Genomic DNA, 17,667 nt, shown 5'->3' on the forward strand with positions numbered 1-17,667 from the left:
AAGACGATGGCTACTTCATCTATTTATTGAAGACGTTTCGCTTTCTGCTCAGAAAGCATCATCAGTTCATCTAAAAAGAACAATATGAAACCAAACATCCATAACTTTCTAACATATAACTTCTCTATGGATGTTTGGTTTCATATTGTTCTTTTTAGATGAACTGATGATGCTTTCTGAGCAGAAAGCGAAACGTCTTCAATAAATAGATGAAGTAGCCATCGTCTTTGTCTTTTATTTCTCCACTTTGACCGAAAAACCCACCACTCTTCGAGTGTACCTTAGTTTATATATATATATATATATATATATATATATATATATATATATATATATATATATATATATATATATATATATATATATATATATATATATATATATGTATATCTTTTCCGCATAGAACAGCAAGTGTCTTACCAATTTCAGAGGCTCCTCTTGTTTGGCGTATATACTCCATATTAGTAAGAATATGACAACAAAATTGTAAAACAAATATACAAAGGGATTGTAGCTACCTAAGGCACCCAACACTGTCAGCAGGTAATGTATCACAACAACGATCTGCAACAAAAGATTATTTAATAAGTTTTACTAACTGCAAGTTACAACATAACGTTATGTCAATCATTAATGATCAACACTATACTGATCAGTACTATATCTACTATTTTTAATGAGAAGCACCCATAATATTAATTAAAAATACGAGTTTTTTGTTATGATTCACAAGGGAATTACTAACTAGGAAATGTTACTGGCATGACTGGGTTTAGTTGCCTTTTTAACGGCAAACCACATGATATAATTTATTTGACAGGTATTTTCAGGAAATTTTGATGTAAGTGATTATGAAACCCAAATATTAACGAAAGATGAAGCTAGAATGGAGAAAGGCAATGATAAGACAGATAAAACTGCTTCATATTTACAATGGGCCTTTAGACCCTATTACTTGCGACAAAATCTATAGCATCTACTATGTACTATAAATCCAAATTAGCTGTACACAATTTTACATTTTTTGATTTACTAATGATGGACATTGTTTCCTTTGAAACGAAATAGGAGGAGATTTAACATATAATGAATTAGCTAGCATTATTTCTTATTTTGTGTTATCCTTGCTTCTTTTGCTCGAGGATAAGGAAAGAATTGGACTCTACAGTGACGGTTGTGTCTATCAAAATAGAAGTTGTAATGTTTACAAGGCTCTATTATACATTTATTCCAGTAAAAATTCTGTAAGTGAACAAAAACATCGGAGGTTGAGCATAGTCAGATGGAAGCTGATTGTGTGCATTCCATTATCGAACGAAGGCTACAAAATAATAAGATCAATGTACCAGAAAATCTCAACCTTATAACATTAAATATCTTCACCATGATTTCTTCAAATATTTTCATAATCACTTGTGTTATAAATCGGTCCGACCAGGCAAGGGTGTTGTTTCATCATGTATAATGAATGTAAGAATATTTAGATATCTCCCTGAGAATAAAATCTATTCAAACAAAACTTTTCGGATGACTGAGATCTTCCCAAAAGTAAAGACCAAAATTTCTCCTACGCTTGTTGAGAATTTTCCAAATCTTCGCAATGGAAGACTGAAGATTAAGAAAAGGAAACTTAATGATGAAGCGTTGAAGCTTGAAGTCAGTTATAGACAGGGACAATAATAACTTTTACGATAATATTTCTCACCATACACTGTAATCTTAGGCAGATAATACAAAAATAATGATCTGCAACCTACTGCCGTACAAAATATTTGCAATAGTAGCAGGGACAATCTTTGATTTTCGGAAAATTTTGATCCCATTTAGGGCAATTTGCTACAGTACGGTATTCATGCACATAGTTTCGGATCGTTATTAAATTACTTTTTTGTACTGCCGTACATATCGGCTGGTACAGAGGTTAGAAATCTAGGGCGCAACCCTTGATTTTTAAGTAGTACAAGGGAGGTGTTTTGAGCCAAATTAAAACTCACTGATTTAAATTTAGTTATAAAAAGTATAAAATAATAAAATTTTTGGACATGCCGTACATTTTTCACGGTACATGTGCTTATGAGAGGAAAATTAATCTCCCGCTGATAAGTGAGATATTACGAACAAAAATTCTGTACAACATTGATATATTTTGTTAATATTGACATCAATTATCAACAAAAACAAAATGGTCGTTCAAAAAAGATGGTTTCAAATAGCATTTAAAGTATTGTAGTCCAGGTTTTGAGGCCGCTCCCGTAGAAAAAATGTTTATTTACGGATTCCTGTTTAAAAATGTCCCCTTTAAACAAATCAGAAGGGTGCAGGGCAATTTTTTTTAAACAAATTCCAAAAATCACCGGTTTTTGCTCCGAAAAATATTTTTTAGGTTTCTTGGATCATTTTAAATAAAATCTTTCAAATAATGAAAATATTAGATTTGCATTATTTTTTTGATAATAAGTTTTAAATTTAAACAATGATGTTTTAAAACTAGCTCCTGTAAAGGTTGTCGTTCCTGAATTACAAAGCTAATTACAACGAGGATATTGTGTTGTAATAGATCCCGTGAATGTTTTTTGTTTACAAAGGTTATGTCAATGATTAATGCCATAATTATCAGTGTTATTCATATTATGCTGATAACATTCTTAGACCTACTCACGGGTTTCTTTTATGAGCCGAATGATAAATAGACTACGAATTGGAATTTCGTAGTAAAAAATTACTTTTTTTGTTGCTAGAGTGATTTTTTCCGTGTTTGTTTTTAAAAATCAGTCGCACGCACGTGGTCATTGCCCCATAACATTTGAAATGTTTTATCGCATGTTTAATCGGCCGATTAGTATAAGGAGGCGTGAGCGAAAATTATATAAAATCGATAGTGATTTTAGCTTGTCATGAAAACTACAAAATTTCCTGAGGAAAAGTAGGTGACATGAAAGTCTGTACTGTTGTGTTGTTGCACGTAATCATGGATATTATTGCGACCTATATTCCAAGTTTGCTCTTATTATAATTTAAATGCAGATTGTAGGATAAAAGAAGTTTATACTTGTATTTTATTAAAATTTTGTGTATTTTTGCATAGACATTAATGAACAACATTGTTCTATTCAGTATCTTTTCTATTCTATTTGTTTTTACATTTTGTAAGCAATTATATTTATATTTAATGGAAATTAACCATGGTTTCAGTTGAAAGTACGTTTATTTTGATGTTTGGGTTACCACTTCGGTGGTACAGTGACGTCAGCTAGGAGGGTGTCCAGGGGGTCCGGACACCTCCCGAAATATTACCAAATGTTGATGATTTTAAAATTCAATAAATACGTAAAAAATATTATATTAGATAACTATTTTAAATTTAACAAATATTATGATTTTTCTGAAGATTATTGTGAAGATGCAAATCAAATAATATTTTTGTTCTATTCACAAAACCCTTTATTAGGAAGTAATGCTTCTTAAACTATATTACAGTGGCGCACCCAGGGGAGGGGTTTTGGGGGTTAAACCCCCACCCAGGTCATATAAAGTAAAAATATATAAAGAATAGTAGAAAAATGTAACTTGTCTTTTACACACAATACAAAAATTCTAAAACGCTAATTTAATAATTAAATTACCTGTAACGACCTGTACATGTAAAAGGAATAATTTCATCGCTGAAAGTACTAAAGACTTATTTAAGAAATTGTATTAACGAAGGAAGACTAAATGGTTTAACTTTGATGTTTATCCATCAGGACATTCAAATAGATGAAGAAGAGGTAATAAACCATATGGCTCTAAAGCAACACCCTTTAGACATTTTATTATAAATTTAATTTGTTTACAAATTATTATTTAAAATACAGTTTAGGGATTTAAATTAATATTTTTCATTATATTTAGATATAGATACCTAATATTAGGCTCATGATAAGAGTAGACAGAACGAGTCTGTTGCGAGTGGCATACTCCTACAGGACTATCTGCGGCGGCCTTGTGAACTCTCACGGGGTGTGTTCCTCTGCAAGTGTTAGCAGTAGAAAGAAGATATCTCTATGATCTATATGAGAAGATATCTCTATGAGAGAAGGAAGCATTTGACTACAGTCATAAAAAAGAAGAAAGGGAAAGATGGCAAGAAGAGTGGAACAACAAGAAAAAGATATTGCCCAGTGGGCCAAGATGCTAATCCCGAGCCTAAGAAACTGGGTAGATTTTCTGTTTTAGGGCGTATCTTCATAGGTTCAGAAAGACAGATATAGATAAATGCCTATACTATGAATATTTCGACATTGTTACTCACGCAATGCTGGAGTGTAATAGATATACAGTGGAGAAAAACAGAATATAGAGAGAAATAGGTATGAACTCTGTGACCGTGAGAGAGATGATCGTGAAGATAGCGAGAAGTAAGAAGGGATGGAATATTGTTCACAATTATATCCGAACAGTAATTAAAAAGAAAGAAATAATAAGAGAAACAATAGCCGGACCAACGACAGAGATAAGATAAAGGTAAGAGAAGGGAGTGCTCCGAAAGTGTCGTCAGCCTTACAGCGGCCATCCCACTTTCGGAGTACGGTACGTGCGACAGTCAACTGCTCACAAGTAGGAGAGGGTGGTTTTAGCTGGTAGGCAGGATAACAGATTCCTGAATGTTTGGCACTGCTATCTTTAGTACCTACTTTAAATTAAACTAAAACCTAAATTTTAAGGACTCAAAATGGAGGTAGCATAAAAAAAATTTCGGTGCGCAACCAACATCCCCTCCCCCCCACCAGAAAAATTCTAGGTGCACCAGTTCTATATTAAATAGTGTAGTAAAGATACTGGTTTTCGACGATATGTTCAGATTGTGTTTTATATGAGCATTGAGCACTTATAACTCTTTTTTTTTTTAATTACTAATGATGTTACGGGTAATAAGTAAAATGTACGAGATTTTGTTAGATTTATTCCTATATATGAGTTAACTGGTGAAAACATCGCAAAATCTATTTTAGCATATATAGTCTAGGAGTCAGGGTATGCACAGTTGAGTATGCACTTTTATGTCACCTCGGTACCTTGACGTTTTTAATGTTTTTTGGTGAGTAGATTCGATTTTTCGAGGATACTAGGCTGAAAACCCTTCAGATAATTTATTATTAACAATTTAATTGTTTAAATTGCCATTCCTACTCCGAGAAAACGTAAGGTTTATATTATATTAGATAATAATGCAAGAAATGCACTTACAACCAACGATAAAAAAAAAGAAGAAGTGAAACTCTATATTTTATTCGCTTTTAGACCAAATGATTCAGTCGTTAAACAATATATTTGACCAAGAATAAAAAAAACGGGTGTGGCAGTCCAGTGGGACTGCCGGTGGAAGTTACAGTTCTATACACGCATTCGCCGTTACAAATTTATTTGGGAGTCAATCTGCACAATCATTACATATGTAATGCTATAGGTGAGACATAGCAGAAAGAGAAACATAATTAATAACAACTTACTAACAATTATTAATAAACAACTTTTGACCTGTAATAGGAGTATAGTAAATGAAGGATTGAATCAATATTTTGATAAAAATGTATATTTTTATTTTCATATATGTATGAAAGGAGTTGAATGCAAAAAATTTTTTACACATACTCTGCAGTTAAATTCATTGTTTATTTTGTTAATAATATAATAATACAATACAAATTAAAATGCAATATTCATAAGTATTTAAAAATGACAATAATATACATAAAAAAATACACTTCAATACAGTGCAACATAATTCAATATAATAATACAATACAAATTAAACCGCAATATTCATAAGTATTTAAAAATGACAATAATATACATAACTTTTCTACTTACGCATATACGTTTAATTTACCATGTAATAATATTAATAAAAAAGTCCTCTCCGACTGGGAATCGAACCCCGGTCTCCCGCGTGACAGGCGGGGATACTGACTACTATACTACCGAGGACATGACATAAATGTATTTTAAAATTGACAGTTCTGGATCATACAGTGATTTATTGAGATTATTATTTTGAAATACAAAAGACTAATATAATTATGAACATTTAATAAATAATACAAAACATATCACATAAATAATAATATTAATAAATATTTTATTATATATTATATAATATTATATGTATATATATCTTTATATAATATATATAATAATAAATTATATATACAAAAGGAACATTTTTATATTCGAGAGAGGAAGAGAGAGAAAATATATCTTCTGTCTCTCTCTTACTCATTATCTTACATATGTAATGATTTCACAGATTCGCTCCCATACAAATTTCCAACGTGCAGCGCGTATAGAAGTATAACTTCAAAAATCACTAGGCAAAATCAAAAGATGATCGAAATTCTGAGAACAACTGGAGTTGAAGAGCAAGACTTGCGAATTATCTCAGAACTATATTGGCACCAAACGGCAACAATTAAAATAGAACACACTATACGAAGATATACGAATACGACCAGGAGTGTGACAAGGTTGCGTCTTATCACCACTAATTCGGCATTTATATTCAGAAAAGCATTAGACGAGGTTCAAGGTGCAATCAAGATTAACGGAACCAGCATAGACAACATCAGGTACGTTGATGATACTTTCCTAATAGCAAGCAACGCATAAGAACTACAAAATATAATAAATGCGGTAGTTGGTCATAGCGAAATATACGGTTTACATCTAAATGTTTCCAAAACTAAAATTCTAGTATTTTCAACGATACCAACAAACGTATAAATGAATTACTTCAAATCGTATTGGAAGGTAAGTGCAGGACAAAAGATCAGTTGGAAGACGCCAGAACTCGTGGCTGAAAGACCTGACGAGATGGTTGGACCGCTCATCCACAGAAATCTATAGTGCAGCAATTTCCAAGAAGGCAAAATCATATCGTTAAATATGGATGAGCTAGAAAATCAAGATTTAAAATACACCTCAGAACATTTTGTTTTGAATTCTTGAAGGCTTTTAAAAACAAGAAAAAGTAAAAATTAAAAAAAAAACAAGAAAAAGATTGGATGCCTTAGCATAATAGAAAATCGATGTTTTAAATGATTAACAAGACTGTTTGGAATATCTAATATAGTCCATTTCCATCATATTGATAGCACATTATGTATGCAAATCCCTAAACTGTTGATACGGGTGACTCAATGAAAAATAGATATTTGTCAACAAGTTTACAGAAGTATATAGGAAAACAATTTTAAATTGAGTATGACCACCAGGTATAAAGGTTGAAGCAGAATAGAATACAATAGTTTTGAGGGTTACTAATCCCTAAATAAAGTTACCAGTGTCGGAGTGATGGAGATTAACAGGTACTAATGAATTTGCAAGAAATGTAAGATGTTTATTTTATTGGTTATATATAAAATAATTTGTGGCCCATATAATAAACAGGGGCCCATTTGTAAAAAAATGAATATTATTTTAATCAAATTCCATTTCAGATTCACTGCTTTCTTCAGAATCTAAGGAATCTTCAACTCCAATGTTAATTATTACCGGTTCCAGCATTGCATCAGCCATATTATCCAAATTCCACATTTTATTTTCTTCCCTGTGAGCATGACTAACAGCATTTTTCCAATTTTCTGGAGTTACTTTTGATAAGGAATGTTCTAATAACTGTTGTAAGTCTTCTAATTTAAAAGTTTTGTTGTTGCGTCCGACTTCACCCTTTACTTGAGACCATATATTTTCTATCGGATTCAGATCACAGTGGTATGGGGGTAAACGTAAAATAATTACATCACGGTTTAATGCCATTTCATCAATTATATACCTATTTTTTATAAGCTGCTTTATGTTGCCTTACAATAGGTAATAATTCCTTTTTTGTCGAATTCTCCTTGTACTCAATTGCGTGTTTATTCAACCATTCGATTATCTCTCCTTTTTTCCATGCCGTTGTTGGCAATTTTTCTGCTAGTCTTGAATGGTAACTAGCATTATCCATGACTATGACAGAATTTTTTGGAATTAAATCCAACATTTGCTCAAAATATTCTTCAAAAACGTCAGCAGTCATTTCCTCGTGGTAATCTTTTGAGGCAAAACTTAATAATCCACCATTGACAAAACCGTATTTGTTTCCAATGTGGGTTATTTTGAGTCTGCGTCCTTTTCCAACGGGAATATTGTTTATTCCAGTAGATACACCTTCGATGAATGCCTGACTGGAACTTTTCACATTTGTATCAACCCATAGATACGGTACAGTAAGACCTTCATTTAACCAAGTCTCGTCCAAATAAAAAATTGTTTTCCCTTCTTCTCGGTACTTTTTAATAGTTCTTAGATAATCTCGTCTTCAACATACAATGTAATCTTTTTCAATTAAAACGGATTTTCTTCTATTCTTTTGCCAACGAAATTCCATCTCTCTCAATAGTCCCCATAATTTCTTGTTGCTTATGATTGGTAACTCTCCGTTTTCTCTAATTAATGTTTGGATTTTGTCCAATGTTGGAAATTCTTTGTTAAAAAAAAAATGAGTGGACGCTGCGTCTTATCATGTTTTTATGTTTTTCTTCAATTTCTGCTGAAATTGTTGCTTCTCCAACCCCTGTCATATTTGAATACATGTTAACAATTTCACAAACATTACTTAAAGGGCGTTGATGTACAAGTGCATCGTATACATTTAATATTATATTTTTCTCTCTTAGGCTGAAGGCACCTTTAAAACTACACTTAACCGGGATAAAACCTGTTGTCGACGTCATTTTTAAATGCAAATAACAAAATATCGACACCAAAAATGTAGGTAGGTAAGACATGAACAATGTATATCTACAAACTAAATGGAAGATGCAAACAATTTCTAATTTATATTATTGGCATAAGCTGTAATGTGGCATAAAAACTACTTAAACTATCATTAGTGAAGCCTTGTCAGTAATTCCAGGTAATCGTTCAAAGAAGGTATTCTTTTTGTGTCAGGCGATAACTTGTATAGAAAACAATAATCACCTTTAAATTACTCTTTACATTAATTTATTTCCTGAAACATTGAATTCTCTCGTTAATCACAAGTGCATAATTAACAATAATCGTGTGGCATATATACTGACGTTTTTTACGCACAAAAAAGGTATAGTGAGATTAGTGGACACTTATTTTACAGAAGATTTTTTAAAAGATAATGAATTGTTGACGGCATCTTAAAATATTATTTTTTTTTATTTATTTCAAAACAAGTATAGGGTGACGCCTATGGTTTTTTGACCTGTTGAGGATTTGCATACATAATGTGCTATCAATATGATGGAAAAGGACTATAGTACCTTATATTGAACCAGGATTTGCTCCAAATGTATGTAAAGATAATGTAATTGAAGAATTTTAAAAAAATCTTACCATTCCAGCGACAAATGGTATTGTAATGTTTCGTTATAATAAAATTTTAATGTCAATATAAATATTTAACGTATTTTTTATTTATGTAACTGTGGCCACCCATATTTTTCTTATGATCATGATCAAAAAAATATTTCAAAAAATTGTGAATTGCTTTCATGTATAAAAATATCATTGATAAAAAATTTAAAAATATACTGAGGGGGCACGATTTTCAGCATTGGAACCCATACTAAAAAAACTAGGCACGCCTATGAATGTAAGTGCTTGTGAGTAACTAACAAATACGGGATCAGATGAAACGGATATAATAAATAAAATAAAGAAGGGAATACTAGTTACAATTAAAATATGATTAGGAACCATAAGTTCTCAGTTTTGCAAACTTAATACCGAATTAAATTTTTTATAGTGTTATTTTTACTGAAACATAAAAATATATCTAAGGTTACATACCAACTATTTATTTAATCAATTCTACTTGACCTTCTCGCTCGATTAATAATAAATTTATTTACAATATAGTTTGATACTCACTATTAATATCGTTTTGTAGTCACTACAACTGCAGTTGATTTTTTTGAAGTCGAAGATGTGCTTCATTTCAATATTATAATGCGCGTAATCCTTGTGATATTTATAGGACAACTGGAGATTTTTCTGGTGTTTATTTGTTTATTAATTACCTGATATACAAAATGGTTGTGGCTAACTTATTAAACAATTAAGGATGCTATTTTTGGCTTACAAATATCATTACCGAATAGGTCGTAAATTTGAGAGTAATTTTAACTAATTTAAATATGTTCAAAATATCTATAAAAAACAGCAGACACTTTAATTGTTACCATTTATTCACCAAGTTCTCTCTCTCTCACTATATCTCTTCTATAATCTTCTGTAACGTATATATATATATATATATATATATATATATATATATACATATATATATATATATATATATATATATATATATATATATATATATATATATATATACATATATATATATATATATATATATATATATATATATATATATATATATATATATATATATATATATATATATATATATATATATATATATAAACACAGATGCAAAGAAAGGCAACGGAGTAAATTTTGGACAAATTCAAAGTATTCCAGTTTTTTTTTATTTTTAGTCCTATTTTAATGTGTGAAAATATAGATTGGTTAATTTTTAGGACCAAACTGACTTTGTCACCCACAATGTAGGACTTTTCCTATTTTTACTATTATCTTTTGTATTAATTTGTAATACGACGATGCGGAATTGGTGACTGATATCGAAGGATTCTCATATTGACATCCCAGAAGGACTGTATTTAAATAATGATTAAAAGCAACGATATGATCTTGGTTTTAATAAACAATGATAACAATAAAAAAACATAAAAAAACAACTTAAATGTAACTTATCCTAAGTACGCAAATAACAAAAAAAACTACTAAAAAATAACTTATTACTTTGTATTGCCTCTCCTAGCCTCAATAACTGTCTGTACACGCCGGCTTATGCTGTCTATGAGGTTGCGAATATCATCTTGCTGGATGTTTTGCCATTCCTCTTCTAGAGCCAAGCGAAGTTCGTTAATTAAGGCTGGTTCAACTTAGCGACCTCTAATATTTCTACCAAGCATGTCCCAAACGTGCTTTGTTAGGTTAAGATATGCCGAACACGCTGGCCAGTTCATTTTATTAATACCAACTTCCTCTAAATATTGCGTGACACACATTGCAGAGTAGGGTCGTGCATTATCTTGCATTAATAGAAAATTTTCGCCGATATAATGAGAAAAGGATATTAACTTGATTCGCTAAAATTTCTTCAATATACAGATGTGCAGTTAACGAACCCTCAATAAATACCAATTCAGTGTGCGTCTCCTGGGATATTCCTGCCACTACCATCACCGAACCCCCTCCATGGCTAACGCGGGGACTGAAAGCGCACTCTGCAAATCTCTCTTCAGTTCAACGCCATACTCGTTCTCTCCCATCTAATGAGTGAAGACAGTATCTCGACTCATCCGTAACAAGAACGTTACTCCATTGTCCTAAATTCCAATGTAAATGTTCCCTGGAAAATTGTAGTCTAGCCACTCTGTCCCGTGGAAGTAATTTGGTCCCAGTTGCTGGTCTGCAACTTTGCAAACCAAATTCATGTAATCTTCGACGAACTGTAAATACACTTGAATTATTACTTCGAACCTCTTGAAGTCTTGTTTGATTTCTTGTTTGCACCGCTGTTAAATGACGATTAGCCTTGCGATTTTTTTATCGGTATTGTAATTAATCATTAGCGTTTTCACCGTCAATCTTGTTTTATTGCACAGTTGAGGTTGCTTAATGTTACGCAGCATAATGACAACTGATCCTACTTTTAATTCTAAATTGTGAAGTGGGAGTCCTGTAGGATAGTTGACTACGCATTCCTGGTCTAAAACTGTGTCAACTGATTTAAACGAAATCAACTATAGCATGTCCAAGAAAACACGCTGAATAAGTCAGTGAAGTAACAGAAATTTGTGAGTAATGCGATCAATGTCTAATAACAACTTTGAAAAAACACAATTACACTTTAATTTTGTTGCAAAAACCCTCGCATATTAGTTATCAATTGGAGCGTCTTTAATATTTACGTGCCGCAACAAATTGGATGATGTTAGGCATGCGTGTTAGGCAAATAGAATCATGGCTCCACCAAATATGTTTGGGTTGTTACTAATATCTTTTAGAGTTCTGTCCCCCGCCTATATTGACCTCTTGTGGGCCATCGTACATTTGTCCCAAACGACTAATTGTATAGCTGTAAAATCTTCGTCATTGCGCTATTTCTGGCGATTTTGCATGTTTCATTGATTTGTATGTTTAGTGGTAATTACTAGGCAGAATGTGCAGTTCGTGCGTGGTTTGGATTTAAAATATATGCTTTACAATTACATTCTTCTAATTGACAACACTAGACTACCGAACATAATTTTTATTTATTACAAATGATACGCAAAGTTTCAAAAAACAAAATTCATTAAAAATCTATTGAATCTAATCCAGTTGAAAAGTTGATAGCATTTTAATTAGTTAATTGAAAGGTTAGTAACATTTAGCGATGCATTTACATTAGTAATATCATAATAATTAATTTTGTTGTAATCATTTAACTAACATTATTAGCTGTCTCAATTCACTAACTACTCAATATATCCGCCTTTTATTTTAATGCAGGTAATTGTTCTATCACTAATGTTTTTCAGAAATATAAGCTTCAGAACAATAGTAACGTTTTTCAATACCCTTCCCACCATAGCCGCTCTGGACACATTATTTAATGACTCTTTCCAAATGAGCAATATCTGTAAATGGCCTTTGAAGATACACCATTTCCTGTAGGTAACCCCACAAAAAAAATACAAGTGGCGTCAAATCTGGAGACCGACGAGGTCAAAAAATTTTGACTTCTATTAAAACATTTTCTATGTATTGATTTACATATAACCTACTGTTATATACTTAATACTTAAATGCATCACTTATAACATTGGTACTTCAGTTTTTGTAGTATTTGGTTTTAAAAGAATATAGAGAAAAAGATAGAGAAGTGAAAAAACAATTAACACAGCAAAAGAATGAAGAATGGGAAAGAATCTGCTTAAATATTGAAACATACATAGGAGGTACAAAAACTTCGGAGTCATAGAAAGTACTGAGAGGATTGAAACAAAACTCAAAAGAAAAAATTAAATTTGGAAATATACAGGACAAAGAATGGAAGGAAGGAAGGAATTACAAGGAACTATTAACAGAACAAAAACCACAATTCATTGGAAAAGAAAACAGGCGAAGACGAAGCAGATTCCCACAACAAGAAATATAAATAACAGATAGGGAAATGAGAACGGCCATAAAAGCAATCAAAAATAGCACTCGGACCTAGAGGCATCTCAACTGAGCTTATAAAATATGGATCAAAAAAATTACACCGGATGATACAATCGATATTTCAGAAAGCCATAATTGGAGAACAGCTCCCAAAGGAATGGACGGAGGCATATATGACATTTATATTTAAGAAAGGAGATAGAAAATGATGGGAAAACTACAGACTAATACGCGTAATATCATCAATAGGAAGATTATATGGGAAGATACTGCGAGAAAAGATAGAGCAAGCGATAAAAGGCAAAATCGAGGAGGATCAGGCAGGCTTCACGGCAGGAAGATCATGCATAGAAAACATATACACACTGGAACAACTATTGGAAAAGAAAAAAGCAAAAAATAGAGATATACACTTGGCATTTGTGGACCTGGGAAAGGCGTATGACTCTGTACCAAGGTCAGAACTATGGAAGGCAATGTACAAATTAGAAATACAGACGGAACTCATAGAAGCTAAAAAGCTCTGTATAAAGAAAATAAAGTGTCCATTAAAATGGGAACAAGAATCATAGGAGACTTCACCACAACAAAAGGGTTCCTGCCGGGTTGTTCCACATCTCCAACCCTATTCAAAATATACTTAGAGAAAGCCTTGACTACATGGAAAAGAAAATGCGAAGGTATGGGAGTACCGGTACGGAACGAATACCTATATACGTTAAGCTTTGCAGACGATCAAGTAGTGATTGCACAAGACCAAGACGACCTCAGCTACATGATGAAGAAACTACATGAAGAATATACCAAGGCTGGCCTAGACATTAACCTCGCGAAAACAGAGTACCTATCTACAAGTGAAGAAGACATAGAAGATCTACAGATTGATGACAACGTAACAATCAAAAGAAAGGATAAATTCAAATACTTGGGGTTTTAATCTCAAATTCTTAAAGTATTCACTGAAGATGGATAGATCATTTGTGAGAGTATTTTCTGTAGTCTCTAAGGATTGGTGGCTTGTCGCAAGAGTCCAGTCTTCCACATATCCAAACTTTCGAGATTCGGCTGCAGGATGTCAGCAATATAGAGGCTAAAAAGTAAAGGGGCAAGCACAAAACCTTGTGGAAGACCATTATTAAGTTTCACCTGTTTCCTCATATTCTTTTTCATTATTACCTGGACGGTTCTGTTTGTCAGCATGTTACCAATGAGTTTGATTATCTTTCTGCAGGGGATATTACGGACCAGCTTATAGATTATTTCTTGACTCCAAACAGTATCGTATGCCAGTGTTAGATCTATAAATGTTGCGATTGTTTTTTGTTTCTTTTGAAAACTAGCTTCTATAACATTTGTTACTGACAAGACTTGGTCTATAAGGCTTCAATTCAGTGGGGACATTTTCAAATATCCTATCTCTTGAGAAGCTTTTGTAACAGTTTATACATCATGCTGAGTAGGGCTACGTGTCGGTAGTTTTATGGCTTGTCATTTGATCTTAACTTGCTTAAGAGGAATAATTTTGGTATAATATAAAATAAAAACTTATGAATAAAGGTAATTCATTAGGGAAATCATCCCCTCAGAGGGATCAACGCAAATGGAATGGTGATGATTAGTATTGCCATATTTAGATGTATGGACATTTTTTATGTATTCATTGAAAATTAGTCTATTTTAATTTTACTCAAGTTCTACAAATGGTGCATCTCTGTTATAATACCATAATTAAAATTACGCAATACTGAAAGTACTTAAAATATTAAATCATGTGATTTTAATTAAGATTGACATGTATATTTACCAAACATATCATGCAAATTTAAAACACATGAATCATGTTAATTAATAACGAATCACAAAAATATAGGCCAAAGTACGGATTATATGAAAAGAAGCATTTATTTACAACCAATATAGTAACTACTGCTTAAAATTTTAATAATATGCTAATGAGAATGTCTTATACAATATCGGATCCAATGTTCAAGGCAAATACGAAACTTCATCATAATTTGTTTCTTTAGACAGATATAACAACAAATAACTCTACAAAAAAAAGTCCTTAGTTTAGAATATTAAATGATGCATTACAATTATTATGGTTTGTGAAATATACGAGGGCTTTAGCAAAAGTTTTGATATACTGGCAACAGCTGTATAGAAACATCAAATTCAACAACACTTTTGTTGGAGCAATAACAGACAGGTAAAACAGGTAAAAAGAGAACTTACAGACAACATTTTACGAGATTCTTGTGGTAGAATGTGATATTAAAGAATGTTGTACCGAGTAGGAAAATTATGCAAAAGTATTATTTAAAGACGAGTAAAAAATCTAACAAGAATTAACATTAAAAAAGATAAGGGCTCACCGATTTTAGTTTCACCAGTGTAAGGGACCATCGACCAGGTAAGGAAGCAAGCAATTTAATTAAACCCAGCCTAAGAGACTTGTCCACCCCTTGAAATGAAATTCGGATGTAACAATTCATTGAAGCGATACGATTAATTCGTATATATCACCACAGACCACCACACAGACCACCACACAGACCACCACACAGACCATCCCTTTCCTCTCTATAGCACTATGATGCGCAATAGAGGCACACTATCAGCCAAATGCTCTTCATGTGGCACTCCTGGATGCAAGAACTCCAACATGGTTCCCTAACGTGAGACGCTTTATTCCACCTTGGTGCTGGAGGATTTAGGCCCTACATACCCGGATTTTTTTTTGTTTTGTTATTTTTTTGTGCTTTGCTCCGGTTTTTTTAGTAGTTTTTTATATTTTTTGGTGGGCATTTGTATTTTTTGTAGGATGTCCTAAACAAAGATCGTAATTAGTGGGCCTACACAGTGATTGTGACTGTGCATTGATAGAGCTCTGATTTTGCTTTATGCTTTTTCTCCGTTGTACATATTTACTTCCACTCCATTATTTGCTGTTTCGGAAGTCTGTGCTCCCATCGATGGAACGCATCATATCTCATTATCTCAGTATCGTACTTTGGTGGTTCTTCAGTTCCGCAAATTGTGTGCTGGCTTTTTCTGCCATAATATCGATCACCCTGACTTGTAGATCTCTGTACAGAAAACGGTCAGCAACATATCTCGGTACATTGACTGCCTACCTTAAGCTGTTGTTGTGAGCCGCTTGACTCATTTTCTTACTTATTTTACAGACGTGTCCCCAAGCGAGAGATGCGTATGTAAGTATCGATAATATGATGCTATTTATAATCTCATATTTGTGCGTGTTCTTAGTTTGCTTCTTCTACCTGCGGTCCTCTTATTGACGCTTTTGCCTTGTTGGCTTTTTGTACTGTGGCGTCAACGTGTTTTTTGAAGATTAATCCTTTGTCTATTATTATTTCCAGGTATTTAGCTTCGCTTCGCTAGAGCAAAAGAAGATCTAAATTTTATAGAGGAGTAAAAAGATATTACCCTTTAAAGTGATTGTACTCATAAAATACTGACAAGAAAAAGTGAAAGGAAGAACTTTCCGCTACAATATCTCTGCTTCTATGGCACTAGAACCTTTATTTATTTATTTTTTAACTGGATGTAGTTTCAAGTTTAATTTAGTAAAATTGCACATAGAATGTTAACTAATATAAAAAATATTATTTATATTTAATCAGCTAATTACCTTTAAAAATATTAATAGATTCATTAAATGAAATTATAATAAAATAAACCAGTTTTTGAAAAAAAAAAGATTAAATAAAAGAATTTCACAGTGAAACAAATTTTAAACAAATCGTGGGAATACGACATTGACGTCCACAACATATTCATAGATTTCAAACAAGCCTACGACTCAATTAATAGGAACAAGTTATATCAAATATTGCAGAGCTTTAATATCCCTCAAAAATACATCCGACTGGTAAAAACAACAATGGATTCGTCAATAGCAACTGTCAGAGTCCAAAATGAGCTCACCGAAAACTTTACGATAGCCCAAGGATAAAAGCAAGGAGACACTGGCAACGTTCTGAGCTGGCACCGACACTATTCAACCTGACCTTGGAATATGTGATAAGATAGCTGAATATAGGAAGAGGTAATCTCCTAACAAATAAATCAATACAGATTGCCGCCTATGCCGATGATATCAGCATCATGTCTCGCAGAACAGAAAAGGCGGCAGAAATATATTCACAATTAAAATCAAAGGCAAAAGAGACCGGACTAGAAATAAATATTCAAAAGACAAAAATGTTAACACAGGCAAGAGCTAGGGGAAACAGACGCACAGTTGAATTAGAGGACGATATTGAAACGGTAGAAAGTTTCACATATTTAGGAGTTGCATTAAACACGGATGGAATATAAGAACCAGAAATCCAAAGAAGAATAGTAAAT

The 17,667-nt window shown here is 32.4% G+C and overlaps 1 protein-coding gene across 3 annotated transcripts in view; it reads right to left on the minus strand.

Annotated features, from left to right (window-relative positions):
- LOC140448341 (uncharacterized) overlaps nucleotides 1-17,667 on the minus strand; it is a 36,221-nt gene that overhangs the window by 13,442 nt on the left and 5,112 nt on the right. For 2 of the 3 annotated variants that reach the window (XM_072541425.1, XM_072541426.1), the window contains exons 2-3: nucleotides 9,925-10,073; nucleotides 421-564 (exon numbers count right to left, since the gene is read on the minus strand). In XM_072541425.1, coding sequence (XP_072397526.1) covers nucleotides 421-564; nucleotides 9,925-9,990 — 210 coding nt within the window. In that variant the 5' untranslated portion in view covers nucleotides 9,991-10,073. The remainder of the gene's footprint in view (nucleotides 1-420; nucleotides 565-9,924; nucleotides 10,074-17,667) is intronic. The other variant, XM_072541427.1, reaches the window with a different exon arrangement.

The sequence above is a fragment of the Diabrotica undecimpunctata genome, chromosome 8, assembly GCF_040954645.1.
Source record: "Diabrotica undecimpunctata isolate CICGRU chromosome 8, icDiaUnde3, whole genome shotgun sequence".
Classification (NCBI taxonomy): domain Eukaryota; kingdom Metazoa; phylum Arthropoda; class Insecta; order Coleoptera; family Chrysomelidae; genus Diabrotica; species Diabrotica undecimpunctata.